Raw genomic sequence first — 23,826 nt, forward strand, 5'->3', positions numbered from 1 at the left:
CCAAGCTCTTACCTTCCAGCTGCCAGCAGCCAGGTTCTGCAGAGCCCCAGCTGCTCCCTCCAGGGTGTCTGGATTGGAGCACTCAGACAGCAGCGTGAGGTAGGGCTTGACGATGGTGGGGTGCCATAACATCTGGATGCCTTTCGGGGGCTCGGCCAAATCTGGAAACGGGCCGACGCCGTCCCACTGCGGAGGAGAAGACACGGTTCTGAATGGCGGAGCATTTGTGAATTCTGCATGAGGTGACGCTTGAGGGCCGGCGGGGGCAAACAGAGGAAACGGGAGGAAGAGCAGTTATTATTCAGGAGCAGTGCAGAAAGAAGGTAACATTTTATCTCCCGTGCAACGGAAATCTGACATTTTCCTCCTGCACTGACGAGGCATCCTGATGTGCATACACGTTTGCCTTCCTATAACCACAATAAATCGGAGCTGTCTGCTGGCACACAGCACACGAGGGCAGGAGGAGATGCAGCGTTGCAGAGGAGCTGCTGATTAAATTAAATTAAACTTGCTGCTGCTGAGCTCCACTTTCATCTGTCCATAGCTGCTCTCATACTTGTTTATCACAAACTGGAAAATAAAAGAAACAATCCAGAATAAAAGGCAGAAGATCAAGTACTTGCTTGTGTGTGTTCATGTGTTTGTCTGTTAGCAAAATATCTTATAGACCAACAGACAGATTGTAATGAAACTCGGAGAAAGTAATCATTGAATGTCCATCTACTTCTCATTAACTTTTAGAGTCAACCTGATTTAAGATGGCTGCCACAGCTAATCAATCATAGTAAACTCCAAGATTGTTATAACTCTGTCAGTTTTGCAGATATTTAGCTAAAATTTGGCATGGTAGTGGCTGAGAGTCATCCTCAACTCATTCTCTGCGCGCTAACAGATTGCACAATATTTTTACTTAAAACTTTGACATGCGAGGTGACGGGCAATTTAATTTTTATATTGCCTCTGGTCGCCGCTCCTCCACCTCCCTGTCTGTCCCTGCCTGGTGTCACATTTGTTTATATTTTACTGTGTACACGCATGAATGCGTAAGTGTCACGTGAGTCAGCGTCGTGCTGAAAAAAAAGTCAGCAGTATTTCATGCTACGTTACGATTACGTTCTAGCTTCTTTTTGTTCACTTTATATGTCTGCTGACATCCCGTCCACATACTAATTGATGCCATTGTTAAAGAAATCACTTAGTTTTATTCTAAAATAATGCTATTTTCACGTCTTCTTTTATGTGTGGGGCCTTAATCGGAGCTGATGTGTGAAAGCTGCACAAGGTTGTCCACAAATGATGTATTCCTCGGCTTCTGTGAGTCTTTCAAATGCAACTATAGCCTCTTTTCCCTCCTGGATTTCCTCTCCTCTCGTCTAATTGGCCCCAACAGTTGATAGAGTTTTGTCCTCTTCAACGTGCTCCCTAATGGCTGCTTCACGGTAATCGTCCACAGCTGCACTGGAGTGGAGACACACAGACAGAGGAGCAGGGAGTGATCGAAAGGTTTCGGTTATTGTTCCGAGAGGTTATGACTTGTCCTTCTACAATCTGATTTCAGGTTTGGCTTTCAGCTCTTTTCATCTCCCTGGGAACAGACAGAGTTCGCTGCTCTAGAAAATACAACTCTGAGGTGAGGTAAAGGCCTGGTTATTGAAACTTTTATTTTTATTATTTTTTTGTGCGTCTCCTTCTTTGCTAGAAGCTTGGTGGGAAAAAGGAAAAAAAAAAAGGCGCCTGCGGGGCTGATGAGCGATTCACGCATTCCGATCCACCGGAAGTGTTGGGTTTTCAATCGGCACAGCTTCACTGGAAGTGGTAAAAGACGTCCTCCACTCGAGCAGAATGTGATGCTGATTGCTTATTAGTCTCCGAGGCAGCCGATTGGTTTCTGCCAATTCAGGAACCTCGGAGAGCTCGCTCTTTCTGGTCGTTAGAGGAGGATGGGGCTCAGGAAATTCAGGGGGAAAAAAAAAATGGTGAATCAGCTTAATATTTTTGAGCCTGAACACAGCACATACAAAAAAAAACGGGACTTGGTTTGCCATTAAAGGAATGAGAGACTTGCGCTGCTTTAAAATCATGCTACAGATCGCGTTGATGAGGATATAAATAGCGAATGTAAATTTAGAATACACAGAAGTGTGATAAACAAAAGCTCTTAAAAAAATCACTGACAATCTTTAGAACAACAGAAAGAAAACCGAACAAAGGTTTAGGAGACAGAACAGAGCTCCCTTCCAGACTGAAACTTTAATCGTTTTACAGCGAAGATGTAAATAATTATGATTGCCTGCACATTTACACACAACAATTTAAATGTGTAATGACCCCCAGTTCAAAACTAACTAAATACTAACATGGTGAGTAAAGACGTTTTCTTTTTTTTTTTTTATTGCATTCATTAAAATGTTATAAAATATAAAATTCATGTGAAAAGACAGGACAATCATAAGCAAGAGACAAAGTGGTAGAAATATGTAATACAGCCTAGTACCTACTGGGTACTTAACAGGTACTTAAGTGGTACTGATAGGGATGAAACCTGGCACATGAGTTATGTATGAGGTACATACATGGTACTTACTTACCTGGTACTCACCGTGTATGTATCTCATACTAATAGGGTAAACCTGGTGCTTACTGGATAGGTACTTACCGGGTATGTACCTGGTAAGTACAAGTACGACTGTGTTTTCTGTTTAGATCTGCTCAGCAAGACAAAGAACTACGAACATGGAACGTACCTGATACTGAACCATGAAAATCTGAAGCTAAATAATACTTAAAACACATATAAAAGAAAAAAAAAAGTTAAATGAGATTAATAAGCCAGAAAAAGTCCCATAAACCCCTGGAAGGATTTTAATGAAACTATCACACAGTAATCATTTGATGTAGATCTACAGCTGATTATCATTTGGAGTCAGTCTGAGTCAAAATGGCTGCTACAGCCTGTCAACCTTAACAAACACAAAAAAATGACTCTAGGTCAATCAATTTTACAGATATTGAGCTAAAATTTGGTGTGGTGATAGCCGGGAGTCTTCTTTAACACATACTCTGAGCGCAAACAGGTTGTATGAGATCTTTGTTGAAAACTCTGCCAATAACTGTTGGAGTCTACCATGTCTGTGTGTTAACAAAATATCTCATGAACTACTGGACAAGTTTAAATGAAATTCTCAGAAAGTAATCGTTGGGTGCACACCAACAACCGATTCATTTTTGAGTCAACCCAATTGAATGTGGCCGCCACGGCCAGTTGACCTTAGCAAACGCAAAAAATAGAAATAACACAGTTGATTTAAGAGACACTGAGCAAAAAATTGGTGTGCGAGTAGCTGAGACTTATCCCCAACACACACTTTGAGCTGATCATATAAGATCCTTGTCTAAAAATGTGACAGGTGATATGCGTTCGACTGAGAGATGCTACTTCTTTTTTTTATTACAGCCTCAGCTTCATTAATTTGCAAACCTGTTTCTTTTACCTGCTTTTGTAGCATTCCCACTCAATATGCAGATACTTATATTTATGCAAACACAGTCAAGTTTTTTTTTTCACCCTCTGAGCAAACACTGAATTACACAGGTGTTACATCAGCCAAGCGTACGCCTGTTACGTATTTAATTCATAATGTGGAGCCGTTTGGTCCAGATCCAAAGTTTTCAGTCAAAGCCGAAGACTTTTTAACTTGCCTCTTCAGTTACATGCGCACTGAATGCGAGCAGAAGCCAGCGTCCATTCGTTTTCTTACACTTTGGAGAGCACATCAACCGGGCTTTAGAATAAAAGTTTCACAAGCAGAAAAAGTCTGGAGGAACTCGGGAGACACTCATGAATAAATAAACACTTGTTTGCAGACAAACTGAGCCCTGCAGCTCACAGGCCATCGGCTGTGTGGCGTTTGATCAGAGTTCTGTTCAGAAACTTGTCCTCATTGTCCTAATCCACCACGAGAAGCTGCTGCTAAAGAGAGGGATTCAGAACGCAAGAAAAAGCGAGAAAAAACTTGATTTAGGTGGCTCACCTGGTCGTGCCCCTTCTTTTTCTTCTTCTTCTTGCCCCAGCAGCCCGAACTCTCGGTGTCCTTGCCGCCGGTGTCGCACAAGAGGCCGTCCAGCTCCTCGGACCCGCCCTGCTGGCTGTGAGACGTCTCCGCAGCCAGGCGGTACGACAGGTTCCTCAGGATGCACACGCAGTTCTCCACAGTCTGAAGGAGAGAAGGTCAGAGAGAACGTCAGACAGAGGGAGACGGAGACGAGAGGGAAGCAACAGTACCAACCACACACACACACACACACACACACACACGCACACTAATCCTTTTGTTGTGAGTGGCTGCGCAGCCAACAGTCACAGACTCCTCGTGTGGAGGATTTCTGCAGATTAAAAAAGAAAAATTTACATCTTCTGGTGACGAGCTTCCACTCACAACAAACACAAACAGCAGTGACTAATCAAACATACTTAGATGCATGTACACACACACACACACACACACACACACACACCCAAGACTCTCGCTGTTTATAGTCCTGTTTCACCATTTGGTTTTAATAATAATATTCCACCATCTTGCATCATTGAGGAGCTCGGAATTATTTATGAAACAGCTTGATTCATTGCTATTTTAAAAGCTAAAGCTAATAAAACCACACATTTTAAAAAAAAACATTGCTAAACTGAGCTTTGTGTTAAATAAGGAGAATGAGTAGAATATTGTTTGTGCATGTGGACCAGAAACTTGATCCAGCCTGTGTAGAAAAGAGGAAGACAGTGTGTGTATAGGTGTGTGTGTGTGTGTGTTTTACCTTGCTGTCAATCTCGCTGCTCCCCAGAGCGGTCTGGATGACGTAGAGCAGAGCGTCAGTCAGGCCCTCACACTCCCTCATCCTCCTCCGAGCCTCCTCTCCAGCGGAACTCACATTCCTGTTTCACACACACACACACACACACACACACACACACACACACACACACACACACACACACACACACACACACACACACACCTCATTAAAAATATTAAAGGCCTAGTATTCCTTGAAAGAATACACATCACCTGCTGCCTCTGTTATGATCAGCTCATGCAGGCATTTCGGTCAAACTCTGAAACTAACGTTGTGCACGATATCGGGCTACACATGCTCCGTTTTATTTGCTGTAAAATTTCTGGCACATCTGCCTTTTATTTATTTATTTATTTTTTTTACTGCATGAAAAGGAACGTCTCCTTGTCAGCTGGCACAAGGACGTACGAGCACACGAAGAGTGTAACAAAAGCAAAGAGATGGCAGAGGGACAACGTGATCACCAAAGTAAGAGACGGCGAGGCGAGCCACGAAGAGACAAGGGATAAAGGAGGTCCGGCACGAGCGAAGAGAAGAAGAACTGGGGAGAGAGAGAGAGACTAAAGGTGGGGGGGGGGAAAGGAAGAGGGAGAAAGGAAGAGGGAGAGACATCTCAAAACCGAGGATAATAATGGGAGAGGGACGGCGCGAGAGGAGGAGAGAGCAGGTGGCCGGCGATATAAACCCGCCATGAAATATTCAATCTTTAATCAGACTCCCAGCATTCCCTAACGAGGCGTGAGAAAGATGAATTAGCTCTTTGAGTTTAGGGAGCTGAGCCACTCAGAGTTATCTCTCACACACACACACACACACCTTCAAAACACCCGCCCGCGTTGCTGTGCTAGATGTGTCCGTTTTCACGTTTGTGGAGTATTAGTCTGTTAGTACAGACGCTGCAGTCAGGCAAACAAACTAACAAGCTTATAACTTTTAAATAATTATAAAACTGACAAACTCAAAACCAGATTTAAGAAGTAAAAAGACCTGAAGGAACAGTTTTGTGGTTTTTTTAAAGGTGGGTTTATTGTTATAGTCTGGAAATCTTCGACTTCACGATTCAAGGTTTGATGACCAACAGTGAAAGACGCGTCGACCTAGAGGCAGGACTGCACATCGCCCGCTGCTTTTCACGCCGCAGTTTTAGACAGAAATGATGGGAGTTGTAAACGTTACGACCCGATCTCACGCGATACCGAACGATGTCACGCTCAGAGCATGTGTTGTCACTGACTCACAGTTTCTACCCCAACAAAACAAGCTCGCTATCAGTAAGACTGAGTTACAGCCATTTTCGTGCAGGGCAATGTTGATTAGCGTTTCAATAAAATCTCTTCAATGGTGTATGACATATTTTGCTAACAGACAAACAGGGTTGACTCCCATAGTTAAGGCTAACTTGTATCAGGTCTCGTGGCTGACTCCTGACTGCAAACCCATGGAATTTAAGCACGCTATCTCTAAAACTGACTGATTTAGAGACGTTTACGTGCACTCTGAAGTCAGCTGACTCTGGCAGCCATCTTGGATTGGGTTGGCTGCAAAAGTAAACATCCAACAGTTGCTTCCAAGAGGTTTCAATCAAATCTGTCCACTGGTTCATGCAATATTTTGTTACCAAAAAAAAAAAAAAAGACCAGGCAAAATCATGATCGCCGGTGGTGTGCAGTAGTAAAAATACCCAGCATGTAGCTGACCTGTCTTCAGACTAAACTGGAGGAATTTCACCATAAGACATCAAACAGACATAAAACTTTGTCTGTGAAACCACCTAGCGCTTAAGGAACATTAATTATGCACTTTGTTGCCACTTTTGTCAACTTAATGGATGATTTTTTGGGGGGCGTTTATGACATATCCTAAAGTCGTAAACCGCAGCGCAGTGCTGAAAATTTAATCAGCGTTCTTTCGGGGGCTGAAGCCTCTTCTGGTGGCGGAAAACAAGATGCTGGGGAGCTTCGACATAAACTTTTATTGCAGCTTTTTAAGTCTCAGACCTATCAGAAGTGTGTGTGTGTGTGTGTGTGTGTGGGCAGGCGGGGCTCTCTGCAGCAGCAGAACCCCGGTTTGAGCACAAAGCTATCATATAATCCCTCCTTTATAGTCCACTTGTTAGGAAACAGTGGCTCGTTTTCCCATCCAGCAGTTACTGAATTACTAAGCAACATCAACGGACGTTTGGGACATTTTGACAGTTTAGCTAATGTAGCGCTAAATGCTGGAGCTATTGCTAAAGCTTGCTTCCAGATAAACCTTTTTTTTTATGTTTGTTTAGATGCTTAGATCAGTAAAGTATTATATGCAGTGGGCAAAGAAGCTCAGATACGTCTGATGTTCTGCTTGTCAGCAGTGATAAATTAGCTGCAATGGATACATGAAAAGTCAGCAATCATGTAACCGCCTGAGTCTGTGTGTATGTGGGTTTGTCTGTTAGCAAAATATCTCATAAACAAGTGGACAGATTGTGATGAAATGCTCAGAAAGTAATTATTGGATGTACATCTACAACTCAATAACTTTTGAGGTCAACCTGATTCAAGATGGCTTCCACAGCTAATCAACGCTGGCAAACACAAACATGGCTGTGATTCAATCAGCGTTAAAGATATTGAGCTACAATTTGATATGGACTGAGCCCTAACATATATTCTAAAAGCTAACAGATTGTGCACAGTTTTTGTTTGTAATTCTGGTAGTTGCTCTTCGAGTAATCCCTGTCTGTCTGTTAGCAAAGTATCTCATGAACAATTGGATGGATTTTATTCAAACTTTCAGAAAGTAATTACTGAATGTACATGTACAACTGAAAAACCTTTTGAGTCAACCCAAGCAACAATGGCCACTACACCTAATCAACTTTCGCATACACAAAATGACTATAACTCAGTCCATTTTACAGATATGGAGCGAAAACCAGGCGTGGTAGTAGTTGGGAATTATGCCTTACAAATAATCCAAGCACTAGGAGCTCAGAAGACATCTTTGTTTAAAATTTTGGCATGCAATGCAGCGGGCAATATGCTTTCCTTCAAGAATCCTCAAGGAAAACAAATAACTCAAAAAAAAAGTATAAATATGAAATAAAAAATTAATAATCTCACACATTACGGTTGCATTTACATAAGACTTATAACTGCAGAAAATTATTAGTCTGAAATAAATATTATGAGGTTGTCCCCAGACTAAAAAATGTAAAAGCTCTGACTCCAAACATGACCTTTAACCCTGACCAGATCCTACAGGAGCACATTTTTACCTCTACATATCCTGGATCTGGTCAAACACAACAAGCTTAATAGTGATGCATGAAAAGGACAAAATGAGGTAAAAAAAATATATAGTGATCACGTTTATTCACAAGCACATTGTCACACACAAACACTTTAATTATGGCGGCAGATGATGTATTAGTCTGTGGGGTTAGCCTGACACCGCCATTATCAAACGTGCTGTAATTATCTCTGCTTCTTGTTCTCTTGCACTTTATATTCCTAATTAGTGAAATGAGCCGCGCAAATTAATGCCAGTATCACACACAAATAATAATAATTTAAAAAAAAAACAATGTTATTTTTTTTTGTTGTTGTTTTTCTTTAAGAAAACAAATGTTTATTGAGATGATTGGACTGGATGATTTTTTAATTAGGTGAATTATTTTATTAGTATAGGCTCTTTAAATTTATCAACAGTGCTCGACTGCTAAAGGTTAGAGAGCTAAAGGTTGCTAAAAAAAGTTCAGCTCGTTTAAATGTGGGGTTCTGTTGAAAGGATATAAATAAATAGTATCTCACCTGTTGTAGACACCTCGGTTTAACTCTGATTGGACAGACAAGCTAACAGCTAATCACATGGTGCACACACCAAAGCGGATTATTGCAATCCTAAACATCTATTTTTTCATAAATGTCATGCAAAACGCAATTTTTTAAGCCTTTAGATCAATTTTTTTTTTTATAATACACAGTTATGCCAGCATATATATAATGATATTCCTGCAGAACGTGCCCCAGGCTGCACCAGAAAGGCTTACGATTTTTGTAAATAAGCATGAAATGCAAAAAGGTTTATAAAATAGTAATTGCATGGACCGCAATTAAACTTTTAGGATTGGAGTTGTTTGAAGACGTCAACAATTCGCTTCAGCTTTGGTTAAATGTTAGGCCATCAATCTGGTCGAAATTAAACGTTATTTCTCCAAAATGAGGTTGTTCAAAGAGCTGTATCTACAACAGGTAGGATATTAATTGTTCATAACCTTTCAACACAACCCCTTTTCAACAGATCATCCTTTCAAGGGTGGCACTACTTAAACTGAATTTGAATCTTCGGTAGAAAAAAAAAAAGTTTAAATCCGGATGTTCAAAGCCTGTCCCTTTCTGAGTTATTTGTGTATTTATCTGCGTTTCTTTTTGTCACGTAAAAGTCTTTGCTCCATTGTATATCCACCATGCTGGAGAACAGGATCAAAACAGGAAGAAGAAGAAGAAAAAGAAGAAGAAGGAGAAAGTGTCCCTTCCTTTCGGACTGTACTGTGCAACTGAAGTGAGAAAGTGAACAGCTGCACGGTGACTCATCCTAATTCAGCTCAGGTTTTCAGTTTCTGTCTGTAGGGTGGTAAAAATAACACTGAAGTCAGGCTAAAAATATCTGACAGTTCGGATCCAAGTAGGACTTTTTTTTTTCTTTGTTGTTTGGACGTTTGACGGTAAAATACTGTTTATTAACAGCTGAAACAGATAAAACTGAAGGAAATCGTACCGCCAGCCGCCTGTCGTGCTTAAGTTCATTGAATCTCAGAGTCATGTGTTGTGAATGACTCTCAACTACGACCACATCAAACTTTAGCTCAATATCTGCAAAACGGATTGAATTATAGCCGTTTTTGTGTTGTTTAAGGTCAGTTGGCTGTGGCAACCATCTTCAATTGTGTTGACTCCAAAATTTAATCACGTCTAGAGGTATACCTAAAGTTTATTTCCTGAATGCTTCATAAAAATCTGTGCAGTGGTTCATGAGATATTTTGCTAACAGACTAACAGAGCTGACGCCAAATATTTAATAGCAAAACTTTAAACAACGATGTTGTGTAATCTGTTAGTGCTTAGAATATGTATTGGGGATCAGTCTCGGCTAATAGCATACTAAATTTTAGATCAGTATCTGTAAAATCGATAAAGTTCTAGACATTTTTGTGTTTTTAAGGTCAGTTGGCTAAGGCAGCCATCTTGAATCAGGTTGACTCCAAAAGTTATTCAGCAGTAGAGCTGCATCCAGTGCTTATTTTATGCAAGTTTCATTAAAATCCATGCAGCAGTTTTTGGGGTATTTCGCTAACAGACAGACACAAACTTTACCGCCTGCCTTTCGGCTTCTAGTGGTGGGCGATAATAACTCGGCTGAGTGCAGCCTTGGTGGAACACTGACCGGAGACAGCCCGTGGCGTTTCGGAGGACCTGCGAGGAGTGCAGGTGCAGCTTGCGGTCCTCCTGCGTGTGCGGGGACGTGTCCCAGCCCGAGTGGGGGATGATCACAGCGTTGGTCAGCACGGCCAGGGCGTCCTGGATGATTGGCATCTTCAGGGCGTCGCAGGACGACAGGTTCCACAAAACACCTGCGGACAGAGAGGCAGAGCGCGAGAAGGCGGTGCTGATGAGACGGAGGGGGGAAAAAAAATACAAAAAAAAAAACAAAAAACGAAGCAGTAGACAGGAAGGAAAACAGACACAAAGGCAACTCCAGGCAATAAAACACTGAAATATTTAGTAGGTTTCAGTGAGCAGTCACAGACAAACACACTGTTATTGTTTTAGTGCAGACGGCCATTTTAAAGTCATATCAGTAGGAACAGCAATGAATCAAAGACATTAAATATGTATTTTCCATTTTTTTATAATGCTGTTTTTTGTTTTATTTAGTCATTGTGTCAAACTACAACTGGACAGCTCCCGGATCATATCATTCATAAACTCAGCAAAGCTTTGTGTGTTTGTCTCCATTCATAAACGCACCGCTGCAGGCTCGAGACGAGGGGGACGCACATACAGACACGAACACTTCGATGGTTTAATGAGCGACACCTGCATGCAGTATTAAAACACCTCCGATTGCTACAGGTTTTTGTTTCAGAAAACCTCATCTCTTATTTATCTCTTTACGCCACAGTTGTGCAGCTCTAAATAACAGATTTAAAAAAAAAAAAAAAAACTCTTTTTTTTTTTAGTTACTGTTTTTAATTCTCTCCTGAATTCAACATTCGGTGACCAGCCAACCAAGAAAGTGGAGTTTTCTCCTGCCTACCAATTACTGTCCACTCTTTTTTTTCCCCCTGTCAGCCAACACACACACACACACAGTTACCGGAATAGACAAAAACTCTTCTCCTCTGGAGAATATCCCCACAACCCACCCCACACACAAACACTCACACACACACATACACAAACTTGAGCCTTTTTAAGAACAGGACAAAGAGGGTAAGAGACAAATAACGGTATTTTGCTGTGAAAGACTTGGATTTCCTGAGTGGTTATAAATACACACTTGTGCGCTCCGTCTGGGGTAACCTTGAAGAGCTACACACACGGCGCCTCATAATTCCTGCTGACCTTCCTCTTGCAAAGTGACTGTGTCCTGATCTATGTACTCGTGTAATTATATGTTTGTGTATTTGAGTGTCCATCGGTATCTGCACGTATCTACGACCCTTCTTTATGGTAGCAATTACAGCTGGAGTGGTAAAACATCCTATCCTCAGATCGGAGTGTGTGTTTGAAATAAGGTTTTCTCTCTTAAGCGCGGTGTTGTTCGCCCTCAGCTGGACAACAACTGTGTAATTACAGCTGTTATCTGTTTGTGTGTGGACGTGCTTCAGTGTTTAAGCCCCTTGACAAATTAAATTGAACCCCCATCAGATGTTTGGACATGTCTTCGGCCTCGTTGCACCCCCTTTCACGCTGGATGACGACCCCGCTATGACATAAAACAACAAAAATTTTTTTTAAAAATCAGCCGGAAAGAGCATTGCTCTTTGCGAGATCTTAGTGAGGTCCTCAGGGGTGTTGTTGGGAACGCAGTGGGCTTCCCATATGTCAAACATTTACAGCATATCCATGACGTTGAGCCCATGCATCACGAGGCAGGTTCGTCAAGAATTTGAAGTAGGACAGGCCACGTTGGCATCAAACCAGGGCTACAACCTATATATATAGCTATATCTCCTCTCACAGTTCAAGGGAGTTGTGCCACGGAGGGCACGTAGAACCTGGTGAGGCTGCAGGAGAGCATCTCAGGGACGTGGAAAACAGCTAGAAAATATTACTTGGTGAGCACTAACAGAAAAGCAGCGCCATGACTGCCTTCATTTTGAGGGAGGTTTTTCCAAATTTGCTGCAAATGCTATGTCCTAAAAACAGTGATTCCCAACTCCTGTCCTGCATGTTTTAGTTGTTCCTCTGCTTTGACACACCTGACTTGAGTGAGTGATTAACAGGCTTCTGCAGAACTTGAAGACCTGCTGAATAGAATTGAAACAACTAAAACATGCAGGATAGTGTTCCTCGAGGGCTAGAATTGGGAATCACTGGTAAAAAAAACCCAGAAGACTGATTTGTCTGATCCCGGTCCAGGCTTCAACTGTGTGACGAGATCAGAGAAGCTGGTCTTTGCGCTGGAAGGTGTCTCTACTGCAGTGCTTGGCAAATGTTTTGCAAAGTGTTCACTTGTGTCTTAATCACCTGTTACTGATAGAGTGTCGTCTGAAAGATCAGGGCTTATAAGTTCCCACTTCAGGCTTGAGCTCCTTGAACTTAAAGCAATGAAAGTCCTCCAAAATGGTAAGGTAGTTTAATACAAGCATGCAAATTCCTGTGAATAGTTTAAGAAACGCAGGACCCAAACATTTCAGTAAATTCCTCACACCTTGATTGAAACTCGACACAGTAGATAGTTTCTCGCCGGGCTGTGACAAAAATGTCTCAAAGCATTCACGAGGAGTTCTCCGTTTCCTCGCGTGTCGCAGGAATTTTGAACTTGTTTGCGAGACACGTTTTCTCTGAAAAAGAGTCGCAGAGCCTTTACAGCTGTATCTGGAACCCTTCTCAGTTTAGTTTTTTGTATGCAAACTGCCTGACAAAGACTTTAAAGTTTCTATTGTTCCAGCCTTTTCTGATTTGAGAAAAGCTTCTTAGCGAAAGATCTATATGTGTAGTCAAGCCGTCCTTCCTTTCTATCCTCCGGCTGCTCCCTCCTGCAGGGGACGCCCCAGCGAGGCGAACCCACGTGAGGATTTGGCAACTGCTTTACACCAAACGCCCTTCCTGACGCAACCTGGGCTCGAACCCGCAACCCTCAGGATTATGAGACTGCCCACCAAGCTCCTGCTCCTCCTATAGCTGCAGTCAACAAGAAAGAAAATAGGCGGTTCTCCTTCTGAGTAGAAACAGAAATTACTAGATGACTGGTTCAGTAGGTAATAAGCCGATTTCTTGCGAGTGAAAACGCAAAGCATGATGTCACGCTGCAGCTGCAGGACAGAGATGAGTTGTGAGTTGCTTTTTTTTCTTTCTATTTTTTTGACTATCTTGAGAAAAGTCAGCTGTTCGCCAGCATCACCACTTATTGTCAAGTGCATGACATCATCTCCCTGAGGTGAAAGGCAGTGGGGTTTTTTTTGTTTTTTTTTGATCAGATGCACAAACACACAAGCCGTCTGCACATACGCTCCGTGATGCTGCCGCCTCGCTAACGAACACGAACGTACGCAAACGCTGAGAGCTACAGCACACGCACACGCACGCGCACGCGCACGCGCACGCGCGCTCAGCCATGAGTGTGTGACAGATGAAGGAGGTTAATTGCCTCAGCCTTACATCATGAGTGGCAGCAGGAGGTTGTGAGCGCGCCGTTAAAGAGAGGGAGGGGAAACGAACACGTTGGCTATTTCTCTTTATCTTTGATGCCATTTCCCTTCTCTGATTTACGGTGTGCTTGGATTCACCCCCCCCCCCTCCTGTCAGCTTTCTCTTTCTAGGGCATTGCAGCATGTCTCTTTGTTCTATACACCTCAATTTGTACAGTTTGCTTCCCACATAGTAAGTTGGACCGCCATATATATATGAAACTTTTCACAAAATTTGCACTCCTGTGCCATCTTCACTTTAAGTAACAAAACATAATTATTATTTCCCCCCACACAAGAAAGATGAGGATTTGATCAAATGTGACACACTGCTGTTACTCTATTATGTATAATTAAGCATATAGCTAAGAAATGTCCCCCCTTGCCTGGTACAGTATATAATCATTGCACTAAAATCCCAGCTAAAAGAAAATCCATAAAATACAAACACGACCATTGTTGGGTCTCAACAAGCCTTTTATCAGCAGACGTCTAATTACAGTGTGCCATAAAAACTGTGTAATTACCCCCAGGAGCTGCTTGTGTACAGGTTAGTTTTGTGGACAGGCCCCTTTAAACGATCCACAGCGGAGGTTTGACCTTGAGCACGTCACTGAGTCTTTGTGTCTCTTCTTACCGACGCTGCATACATCACTTGCCTTCTGCTCCACTGTGTGGGAGGAAGATGAGTCCTCTGAACACCTCAGAGGAAACGTCAGATTTTTTTTGTTTGTTTTTTTTCTGCGTTGCTCTCGCAGTCAATGCTGAAGCAGCTGAATGGCAGCTCATATGAGGTGAATGGAGCACGGTGTGAGTGTGTTTGCCATATGGACACACCTGAGAAAATCAAACTGAAATTGAAAAAGCAGCATTCAGTGAAGTCGTGCAGTAATGCCTGCTAAAGTTTAAATAAGGGTCTCAATTGATCTGTCGGCGCTCGGAGGATGTGTTGGGGATGAGTCTCAGCTACTACCACACTAGATTTTAGCTCAATAGTTGTAGACCTGACTGAGTTTTGGCCATCTAAGTGTCTGCTAATCTTAATTAGCTGTGGCAGCATCCTGAATTGATTTAACCCTAAAAAGGTAATCAGTAGTAGATATACATCCAATGATAACATTTTAAGAGTTTCATTACAATTTGTCCACTGGTTCACGAGATATTTTGCTAACAGACAAACAAGATTGATTCCAACAGTTATTATCAAAGCTCTTGTGTGATCTGCTCATGCTCTGAATATGTGATGGAGATGACTCTCACCTATCACCACACCAAGGTTTAGCTCCATTTATGTTATATCCATTTGTGTTACCTTATGCCAATTAGCTATGGCAGCTACGTCGAACTGAGTTGACCCCGAAAGTTAATCAGTTATAGATGTAGGTCTAGGCATTACTTCCTGAGAGTTTCTTTAAAATCTGTTCACCGTCCAAAAAATCATGAGATTTTTTTGCCAACAGACAGATAAAAGATAAGTCACATGCACATACATACAAAGACAAATAGCCTGGATTTCATGCAGCTTATATGCATTTAGGACCTCGCTAATGTCATGTTGTGTGAATAAATATATGTTGGACATGTATTCTACAGATTGATTCAGAAATAGTGTATTTTAAACTCAACTGTGTTCCATAACACCATGTTTAGTGTAAGCCGTGATGTATGTCCTGTTTGTCAAAGTCTGCACGTCTGACTTGTTCTCCGCGGCTGGAAAACGTTTCCAGTGACAGATTCGGACGTCTACTGCCCTTTTCAAATGTGACAGCCAGTCAGGAGATTTCTCATGCAAAAGGTACCGTCTCACCACTGGAATGACTCCAAAGTGGCGCTGTGCTATGAATAGAGGATGCGGCCAAGGCCTTGTCCATAATGAGACTTTTTCCTTTACAATACGTGTGTTAGAACGCACCTGCGAAATCAGCAAGCGGCCGGAAAACAGCACGGGTGTGAGCAGAAACGTGAACGGACCAGCAGAACCGTTGATGCCCAGGACTGTTCAGCTCCCTGCTGTATTCACGACATTTGGACTCTACTTTTTCCTCATAATTTGTTTTCCTGTTTTTTTTTTTATTATTTACTGGCAAAAGCTTTTCTAATCCTTAAAACTATTTTTTCTCTTTTTACCTTCCTTCTTTAAAGCTCTCACCCTGTATCTCTTTGTTTTGTCCAAATCTGATGGGCACTGTGACTGGATCGCGCCCAGACTGCAGAGAGTTCCCGTCACACTGTGACTCTGACAGCATCCACATCGTCTTCTAAAGAACTGCAATCAGTCTAAGAAGTCCAGACGTGGCTGACAATGATTTGTGCTGCTGTGAGAGAACGCAAACCCCGCGCAGTAATGACAAGTGAAAACCACGGCGACTGACAGCGCACAGAGTTTAAAAGGGATGAAAGAAGTTGGAGAGAAGAGCGACACTCTGTGAGCGGGCTGATGTCACCTATCAGTTCTCTGTGCGGCAGTTTCGCCTCGCCTTTTCCTCAAACATCTTCAGACTTGAGTTAAATGGAACTCGTGTCACATTTGAACGGAGGTTTTCTCATGGCCTTCTAAAACAAAACCCATCCAGCTCCCAAAAGACTCAGCAGCCATAAGAGGTTTGCTATATTTGCTGTAAATCCAAACACTTTGATTAACAGTGACGTGTAACGTTGAACCTTTGTGCATCACACGATAAATGCATTCTTACATGACAGTTTTAAGTTTGAGGCTTTGTAAGAATATTTGTGTTTGCTTGATCATCAAAAAAATGGCTTTTCTTCCTGCTTCCTGCCAGCAGTTTCCACCAATCAGCACACAGCTTCCTGTTGTTTTTCAGCTTTCAGTCTGCAGCCGATTGGGACTAGATTCAACTATAATGCAATAAAGTTTAAGGAGTTTAGATATGAGCTGTTGCTCCTCAGTAACGAGAAAATGGATGACAATGTGGGGCTAGGTTGCTTTGTGAACAAATCCTTCTGATAACTCCTGCTGTTTGGTGGTTCTTTGTGTACTTCTGGTGGATCAAATCGCCGTAATATCTGCCGAAAAAGTAGACTGAGGCAGTTCTGTGTGCCAGGGCTATTGATCTGATTGTGAAAGACTGCGAACAACATCCCACACCCGCCAGTAAGCTCAGTGTTCGTTTCAGGAAACACTCTGATTAGTCTGTAAACGCTGCTGACTCATCCAAATAATAAAAAAATAAATATGCTTCAGACACCTCAGCCTAATAACACTTTCATGGTTTGTAACATGTTGTTGTTGTTCTGTTTGTTGTGATCATCTGTATTTTATTGTTGACTTTTGTCCTTCACTGTTGACAGAACTGCCCACAATGTGCGCACACACAAACACAAAGATAACAGATTGATGTTGTAATTAAGAAATACATAAAGACTTTTGTGAACTTGGTCCCTGGCGCTTGGCTCATGTTTTAGTTTTGTTTGAGTTGTCATTAAAATTTCTTATTCATCGATGAAAGGCGAAGGCAGGCGATAAGGTTTCGACCAAAATGGCAACAACGCCATCATTTCTCATCAAAAGATGATCTTAAGTCTAAATCTCTGGTGGGAAAGGCAGCAGGTGAAATGCATTCTTTTAAGGAATGCTACACCTTTAACACTACATTCACATCATTATGCAAAAACGATCAAATATCAGAAATAAAAGTAATAGTTATGTTGAGATATTTGGGAATTGGGAAATGCAACGAGTGTTGATGTGGGTCTGTCACAAACATCTACGGGATGAACAAAGTATGAGCCTGTAATTCATTAAATAGTCCTTTCTAGATGGGTTTTTTGTTTATTTTCTTGAAAAAACTAAATGCCATTGCTCACAACAGGCTCCTCAATAAGAAAAGGCTGTTTGTCGGAGTGTCTCTGCTCCTGAGTTGCTTTTAATCTAAGACACCAAGTTAGAGAGTTAAAGAGCCCGAAAGCAAACATTCATGTTGCATTTACATATTGAATTTCCCCTGCAAAGGCAGAGGGTGCATCTGCTGTTTTATATCGTCTTTTTATTCCTTTCAAATGATCATTTTTAGTTGTAAACACGAAGGAAAAGAGTCAGTAATTAAACCAAAATAATAAATAAATAAATGAGGGCAAGAGACTGAACAGCAGAAGACGACCTGAGTGTGTGTGATGATGGGAGCAGGTCTTTGTGTGTGTGTGTGTGTGTGTTTGTGTGTGCAGCTGAGTCTATAGCTGTGGCAAAGCAAGTAGTTTGACTCCCCGCTGTGATTCTGATTCAAAATGCTCACCAGACAAAGAGAAGCTGCCAGACAGGGCTGGAGATATACAGAGAGAAACGGGTGAAAACAGGGCAATGGTGAAAGGCAAAGAGGACAAGAGAGGGACGAGATGAGAATGAGAGGCCAGTTATGAAAAACAAACTGCAGAGAGAGAGAGAAAGTCGGCGTATATTTCCTATGGGTCACTGAAAAGAGAGCAAACAGAGCAGTCTGTCTGAGTCCGGTCGGTCGTTGTGCTGATTAATTTGTGACAGAGGGGATTTCTGTGCTGCGTGCCTTGAATTGCTGCTCTAATTTATATGGTAATCTTCCTTAAGACTCTAACAGCATACAAAACCCTTTTTATTTCCATCTTTGTTAGGCTTGAAACCGTTTTTTTCCAGACCCGCTACACACATAAGCAAGTACAGAGACGCACACGTGGTCCGTAATTTGCACTAAATCCGCCTGTATGTGGGAGTCATGAGGACGGTTCTCACTTTCCTGTTAGGACTACTTCACAATGTATGGTTAGAGCGAACGATGACGATGAATGTTTGTCCCCGGACAGAATTTCACATCAGCGTGAGGTGTGAAGAGCAGCTGGAAAGGATGCAGACACTGGATGCAAGTTTAAGGGCAACATCTGGGGTGCGGAAAGAGTTTGCTGTGAATGAAACGCTGTGATATTCAAGATCTCTGTCAGATTTGCGGCAGTTTAGATGTAAAATATACAGCAAGCTTAAAGTAGTAGTCATAATATCTTACCTGTTGTAGACAGCTAATTAATTGACATCAGTTTGGAGAAACAGTTTTTTTTACGATAGGACTGTTAGGCTAAAGGCTTCCGAGCCCAGGATTGAGTCTGTCTTAAAACACCTCAAATCTCAAAAAGTAGTTCATGCCAAAGCTATTTTATAATATATATATATATATATATATAAACTTTTACACCAAGTTTCACATTACAAGGTTATTTCAGCAGAAATATTATGGTATCGCTGCTGTAGGTGCACCAGGTTTGATGATAGCCGCAATCCAAACTGTTCAGATTAGCCATTGGTTTGCCAGTCTGGTTGAAATGAAACAATTTCTCCAAACTGAGGCTCTTTAAAGAACTATCTACAACAGGTAAGATATTATTTGTTCATAACCTTTCCACAGAACCCCACTTGAAAAGTTCTGCACTACCACCTTTTCTTTAATTGCACACCACTTTTTGTTGTCTAAGATCAATAAAACAAATTCAGATTTAAAATCTGAATTTTCAAAAACAGCTTTTTGTTCTCTTTTTTTTTTCCTCTAAACAGATGAGGTGAACATTTATTTCGATCAAACTTGGTCTTGATGAAGAAATCTCTTCCAGTAATTGTTTGAGAGTCAATTTCAGGTCCGTGAGCTATTTTTGATATTTGTAAAAACAGAAAAAATGTAAGTTATTTTGTACCACATCAAAAACCCATTACATTAAAATGAACTGCACTGCCAGACAAATAAAGACCGTTTAAAACATTTCCTCTAATATGCAGTTGAACATGTTCTTGCTTTTCACAGTTCTAAAAGAAATAATGCAAATAAAACACTTTTTAAAAAAACAGTCTTTACTTTCTTCTTGATCTTATTTTTTAGCCCACGCCTTGACACGTTAAGCATAGCGTTTTGGTGGGGCCTACCTGGTGCAGATTTGAGAAATAAGTATTCTTTCAAACTGACAGCTGCTCTCAGAAGCAGCGTGACAGATATCATCTTTATGGGCCCTTAGCAGAGATGTTTTCATAAATGTGGCTGTCGCTGAGAGAAATCCATTTTTCCTCATTTGGTTCCTGAATTGGAATTACCTTCCTCACCCATCCTCCTTCGTCCCTCGGGGTTTTCTGGGTGTAGATCAGTTTCGAAATTGAGTGGCGCTCCGTTTTTAGCACTATCATCGCTCCATCTCCCTCAGGAGGTGAGCACTTTCACCGTGGCTGATTAGGATGTGATGTATGTACAGTATGTATATAGCAACACTAAAAATGTACTAGCAAAGCTCCAAACTGGTAATTCTTTTAACCTGTATGTGTTTTCATCCAAGACTCGGCGTATCACAAAGTGTCAAATTCTTAGTGGCACATGGAAAGCTGCTACGAACCCACGACTTACCTGTGAGCAGCTCTCGGATCTCCACGTCTGTGGTCTTCCTGAGCAGCCGGACCAGAGCGGGGATGCCGCCGCAGTTCTTCAGGGCGATCTTGTTGTCGTCGTTTGCTTTGCCGTACACCAGGTTCCTCAGGGCTCCGCAGGCACTGCGGTGCACATCTGTCATCCGGTGGTCCAACAGGTCCACCAGCAGCTGGATTCCACCTTGCCTTCGTATCTGTAAACAAAAACAAACAATTATAAAATTAAAAAGGCAGATAAAGGTGTGATTCAACCTTTTTATTTAGTGTTTTACAAGTAATTTAGGCTTAAGAAGTTAGAACTTTAAAAAAAACAAACATTTTAGCTTGACATACAAATAATAATGGATTTCAATAACAAAAAAATAGTCCATTACTTTGATGCACATATGATTTAAATAAGAATCACTACACTTTCTAGATCAACCGTCTGTGCACAGTGCTCGCTGCTTTTTCTTTACTGTAGACAAAGACAAAATGTAGGGCAGACTGGCTGCTCTCCATTAAAACAACAAGACTTATTTCACTGTGGCAGACTGCACACTAACTCCACACTGGTGTTTTTGGCATTTCAGATAAAAGTACAGCAGCATAAAGTCTGCATTGTTAGGGCATAGTGACTGAAAATCGCTAACTGAACGAGAACTGTTCAACAAATATTTTTTACACATGACATGTGACTGAGACTGATATGTTAAACAAACAAAGAAAAAAATACAATGTAGTTCATTAAACTTACAGCCAGCAGGATAATTGCTGTGGCTTCACCTCAGTTGACAAAGTAACTTCCAGTTACTTTTGATTATCCCACTTCAGACCTTGAAATGTTTGGCTTTTTTGTTGGCTAAGTTACCTTTAATTGCGGTGTAATGATTTTTTTTAACAAATTGAACTGACAATCTTATAGTTGTAGCTTCAGTATTGCATTAAAGAGTAGGGTAAAAATGAGTGTTACATCACATTGTCAATATGGGCCACAAAATGCAACCTCCATGCAACAAAGGCAGGTACAAGTTAAATGAGAGACCCATAGTGAGAGCAGATTAACAAAAAGTCTGAGACCCAGCTACAGCAGTCGTCTGGAGCCAAAGGATGAGCTCAATCACAAATCAAAGATCCACCATGCTCAGCTCATCTTAATATTTCCAAAAGCTTGCACTGAACAGGGTCAGTGGTTGGGTTTGACTCGAGGACGTTGCAGCTGTCTGTGGCTGGGGGCTGACAGGCATCCCGACCGCCTGCGATTATTTTGACATCCAAAGAGTGGAAAGTAGCACAGATGATATGACAGCAGCAAAGACAAGGATAGATTGTTCTCTAGCAGCCATTTTGCATCTGTCCAATTTGTGAAAATGTCATCCCTCAGAGTCAACCCTCAGAGCTCCCAGATTTACAACTTCTGTGAGGACTGAGGCCTCTGTTCATGAATATGAACACACTGGAGACAGCTCACACGATGACAGCGAGGAGCAAAAACATCACTGCTTCATGACCGCGGCTAAAACTTGGGAAGCTGAATAGTTAGATATGGAGTGTGTTGAAATAAATACTCATACAAAATTTATCTAAGCGTGTTTAGTCTGTAATATTTACGTAAATAAAAAAGGAAAAAAAAAGGAAGAAATGCATTTTGTCTGCCATCTTGCACGGCAAAGATCTAAATAAGGATTTAATGTGATATTTTTGTGCTCAAAGTATGTGATGGTGATGACTTTCAGCTACTACCACACCAGATTTTAGCCCAGTATCTGAAAAAAAGGCTAAGTTATAACTATTTTTGTGTTTGCTAATGTCAGTTCAGTTTAAATTTAATCAGTCATAGATGTACATCCAATGATAATTTTTTGAGATTTTCATTAAATGCATTCATTAGTTCATGAGATATATGTTAGCAGAGCGACAGGGCTGACTCCAACAGTCATTACCAAAGTTTTAAACAAAGATCTCACGCAATCTGTTAGCGCTCAGAGTCCACATTGCGGATGTCGCTAATCATGAGTATCCTTTATGGAAAGTGTGTGTTTGACTTCAACAAAGCATGGTCAAGAAAAAATAGATAGAATAAAAATGTAGAGAATTCTAATGAATATATCTGCATGGCATTTTTGGTCAAATCAAACCATTATGGATCAGTTTGTATCAGTCTGGGTTCAACTTGCTTAGTTTGGTCAGAACCACTGCATAGTGCTGACAGAGAGCTTCAGGAATACAAAAGCTGCAGGGATCGCTTTAATTCAGTAGCTAGAACTATAAAATATGGTTTGTATGCCTGAGTGTAGATGCATAACATGAACAACACATTGCTTGCTGGGACAACGCTCAAGCAGTAGGTCATACATATCCCTCAGTCTACTGTTTCACCAGTCAAGCATCTTTCTCAAGGGCGAAACAATGTTTTGCCTACAGGGTCTAGTTTTGGCAGTCAAGCTCTGCACACCACCACACTTCATCAGTTTCTCTTTTTCATTTTATCCCTCTTTCCGTGTTCAATGCCTGTCGGCTGATTTCGGTTTGAAGAACATTGTTCCCCCCCCAAATCCATCGTCTCCATAAGGACTAATAAAGCCGAACCGAGCTAAAGCGAGTTGACATTGAGGAGACAGATGGAGCAGTTTCCTGCAGGACACTGAGGGATGATTTCTCTGGAGGACGGAGGGGGAGAGAGAGCAGGAATACAAAGCTGGATTCAGAGCTGGGTGAAGTGTGCACATTGAGGAGTTAATGCTGTCTGATGAGGAGTGAGGTGGAGATCACGTAGAGACACACACGTCACATGGAGTTTCCCCTGAATAGAGACGGATGATCGCCCCTTCAGGCAACTTGGCACACGCAAAATAACATCCTGACGAATCACACGTGTCCGTGTTAAAGATAAATGCTGCATCACAAGAAAGCAAGGTGAAAGTGTGAAGATTTACATCAGTTTTAAAACTGAGGCCTCAGGGCTCATTTTGACCCAAGGGCAGCAGGAGAATTAAATGTAAGTGTTGGAAAGGGCATGGGGAAAATGGGGACTTTTATTCAAAATGGCTGACATCCATGTGGAAAACAACACCAGGGAGCTCATCAGTCCTAACTGAAAACTCTCTTTATCCAAGCTGAGGTTGTTCAAAGAGCTATCTACAACAGACAAGATATTAATTCTTTATAACTTTCCCCACAGAACCCCACTTCAAAATGGATGAACCATCCCTTTAACAACACACAAGAATGCAAAAGGGTTAGCAGCCAACACACTTGACTGAAAAAAAAGACATGTGCAAAAGTGTTCCTGCTGTGTGCTCAATTTACATTTTTATTGCTGTGCTGGACAACAACTGCAACTCCAATTGCAATGAAAAAAAAATGATAATAAAAATTTTATATATATATTTTATTCTATACTAAAAAAAATAACATGACTTTATTTTCAATTAATGGTCTTTTGATGACTTGTTGGGCAGATTTTGAATTTTATTTTGTTGTTTTTTTACTTCTACCAGCCTTTTTTGTCAATCTTGCTACAGCTTCTTTGCTTAAACTTTTTATTTTTTTTGTTTTTTTCAGGGAATCAGAGCGGTTCTTATCTGAGTCTCTGCAACAAAACAAAAAGCTGTGCTGCAGAGGATTTCATGGGTCCATAATGCTGGGCTAGATGTTTTTCAAACTGAAAGACTTGAAGGGGGGGGGGGGGGGGGGGGGGGGGGGAAAAAAA

At 41.5% G+C, this 23,826-nt stretch overlaps 1 protein-coding gene across 10 annotated transcripts in view; it reads right to left on the reverse strand.

The window, feature by feature from the left end:
• Positions 1-23,826, reverse strand: part of ctnnd2b (catenin (cadherin-associated protein), delta 2b) — a 160,685-nt gene that overhangs the window by 12,132 nt on the left and 124,727 nt on the right. For all 10 annotated transcript variants that reach the window (XM_017420860.3, XM_037982054.1, XM_037982053.1 and 7 more), the window contains 5 exons: positions 20,116-20,329; positions 10,282-10,468; positions 4,819-4,936; positions 4,035-4,217; positions 13-186 (listed from right to left, as the gene is read on the reverse strand). In XM_017420860.3, coding sequence (XP_017276349.1) covers positions 13-186; positions 4,035-4,217; positions 4,819-4,936; positions 10,282-10,468; positions 20,116-20,329 — 876 coding nt within the window. The remainder of the gene's footprint in view (positions 1-12; positions 187-4,034; positions 4,218-4,818; positions 4,937-10,281; positions 10,469-20,115; positions 20,330-23,826) is intronic.

This window comes from Kryptolebias marmoratus, linkage group LG20 (genome assembly GCF_001649575.2).
Source record: "Kryptolebias marmoratus isolate JLee-2015 linkage group LG20, ASM164957v2, whole genome shotgun sequence".
Classification (NCBI taxonomy): domain Eukaryota; kingdom Metazoa; phylum Chordata; class Actinopteri; order Cyprinodontiformes; family Rivulidae; genus Kryptolebias; species Kryptolebias marmoratus.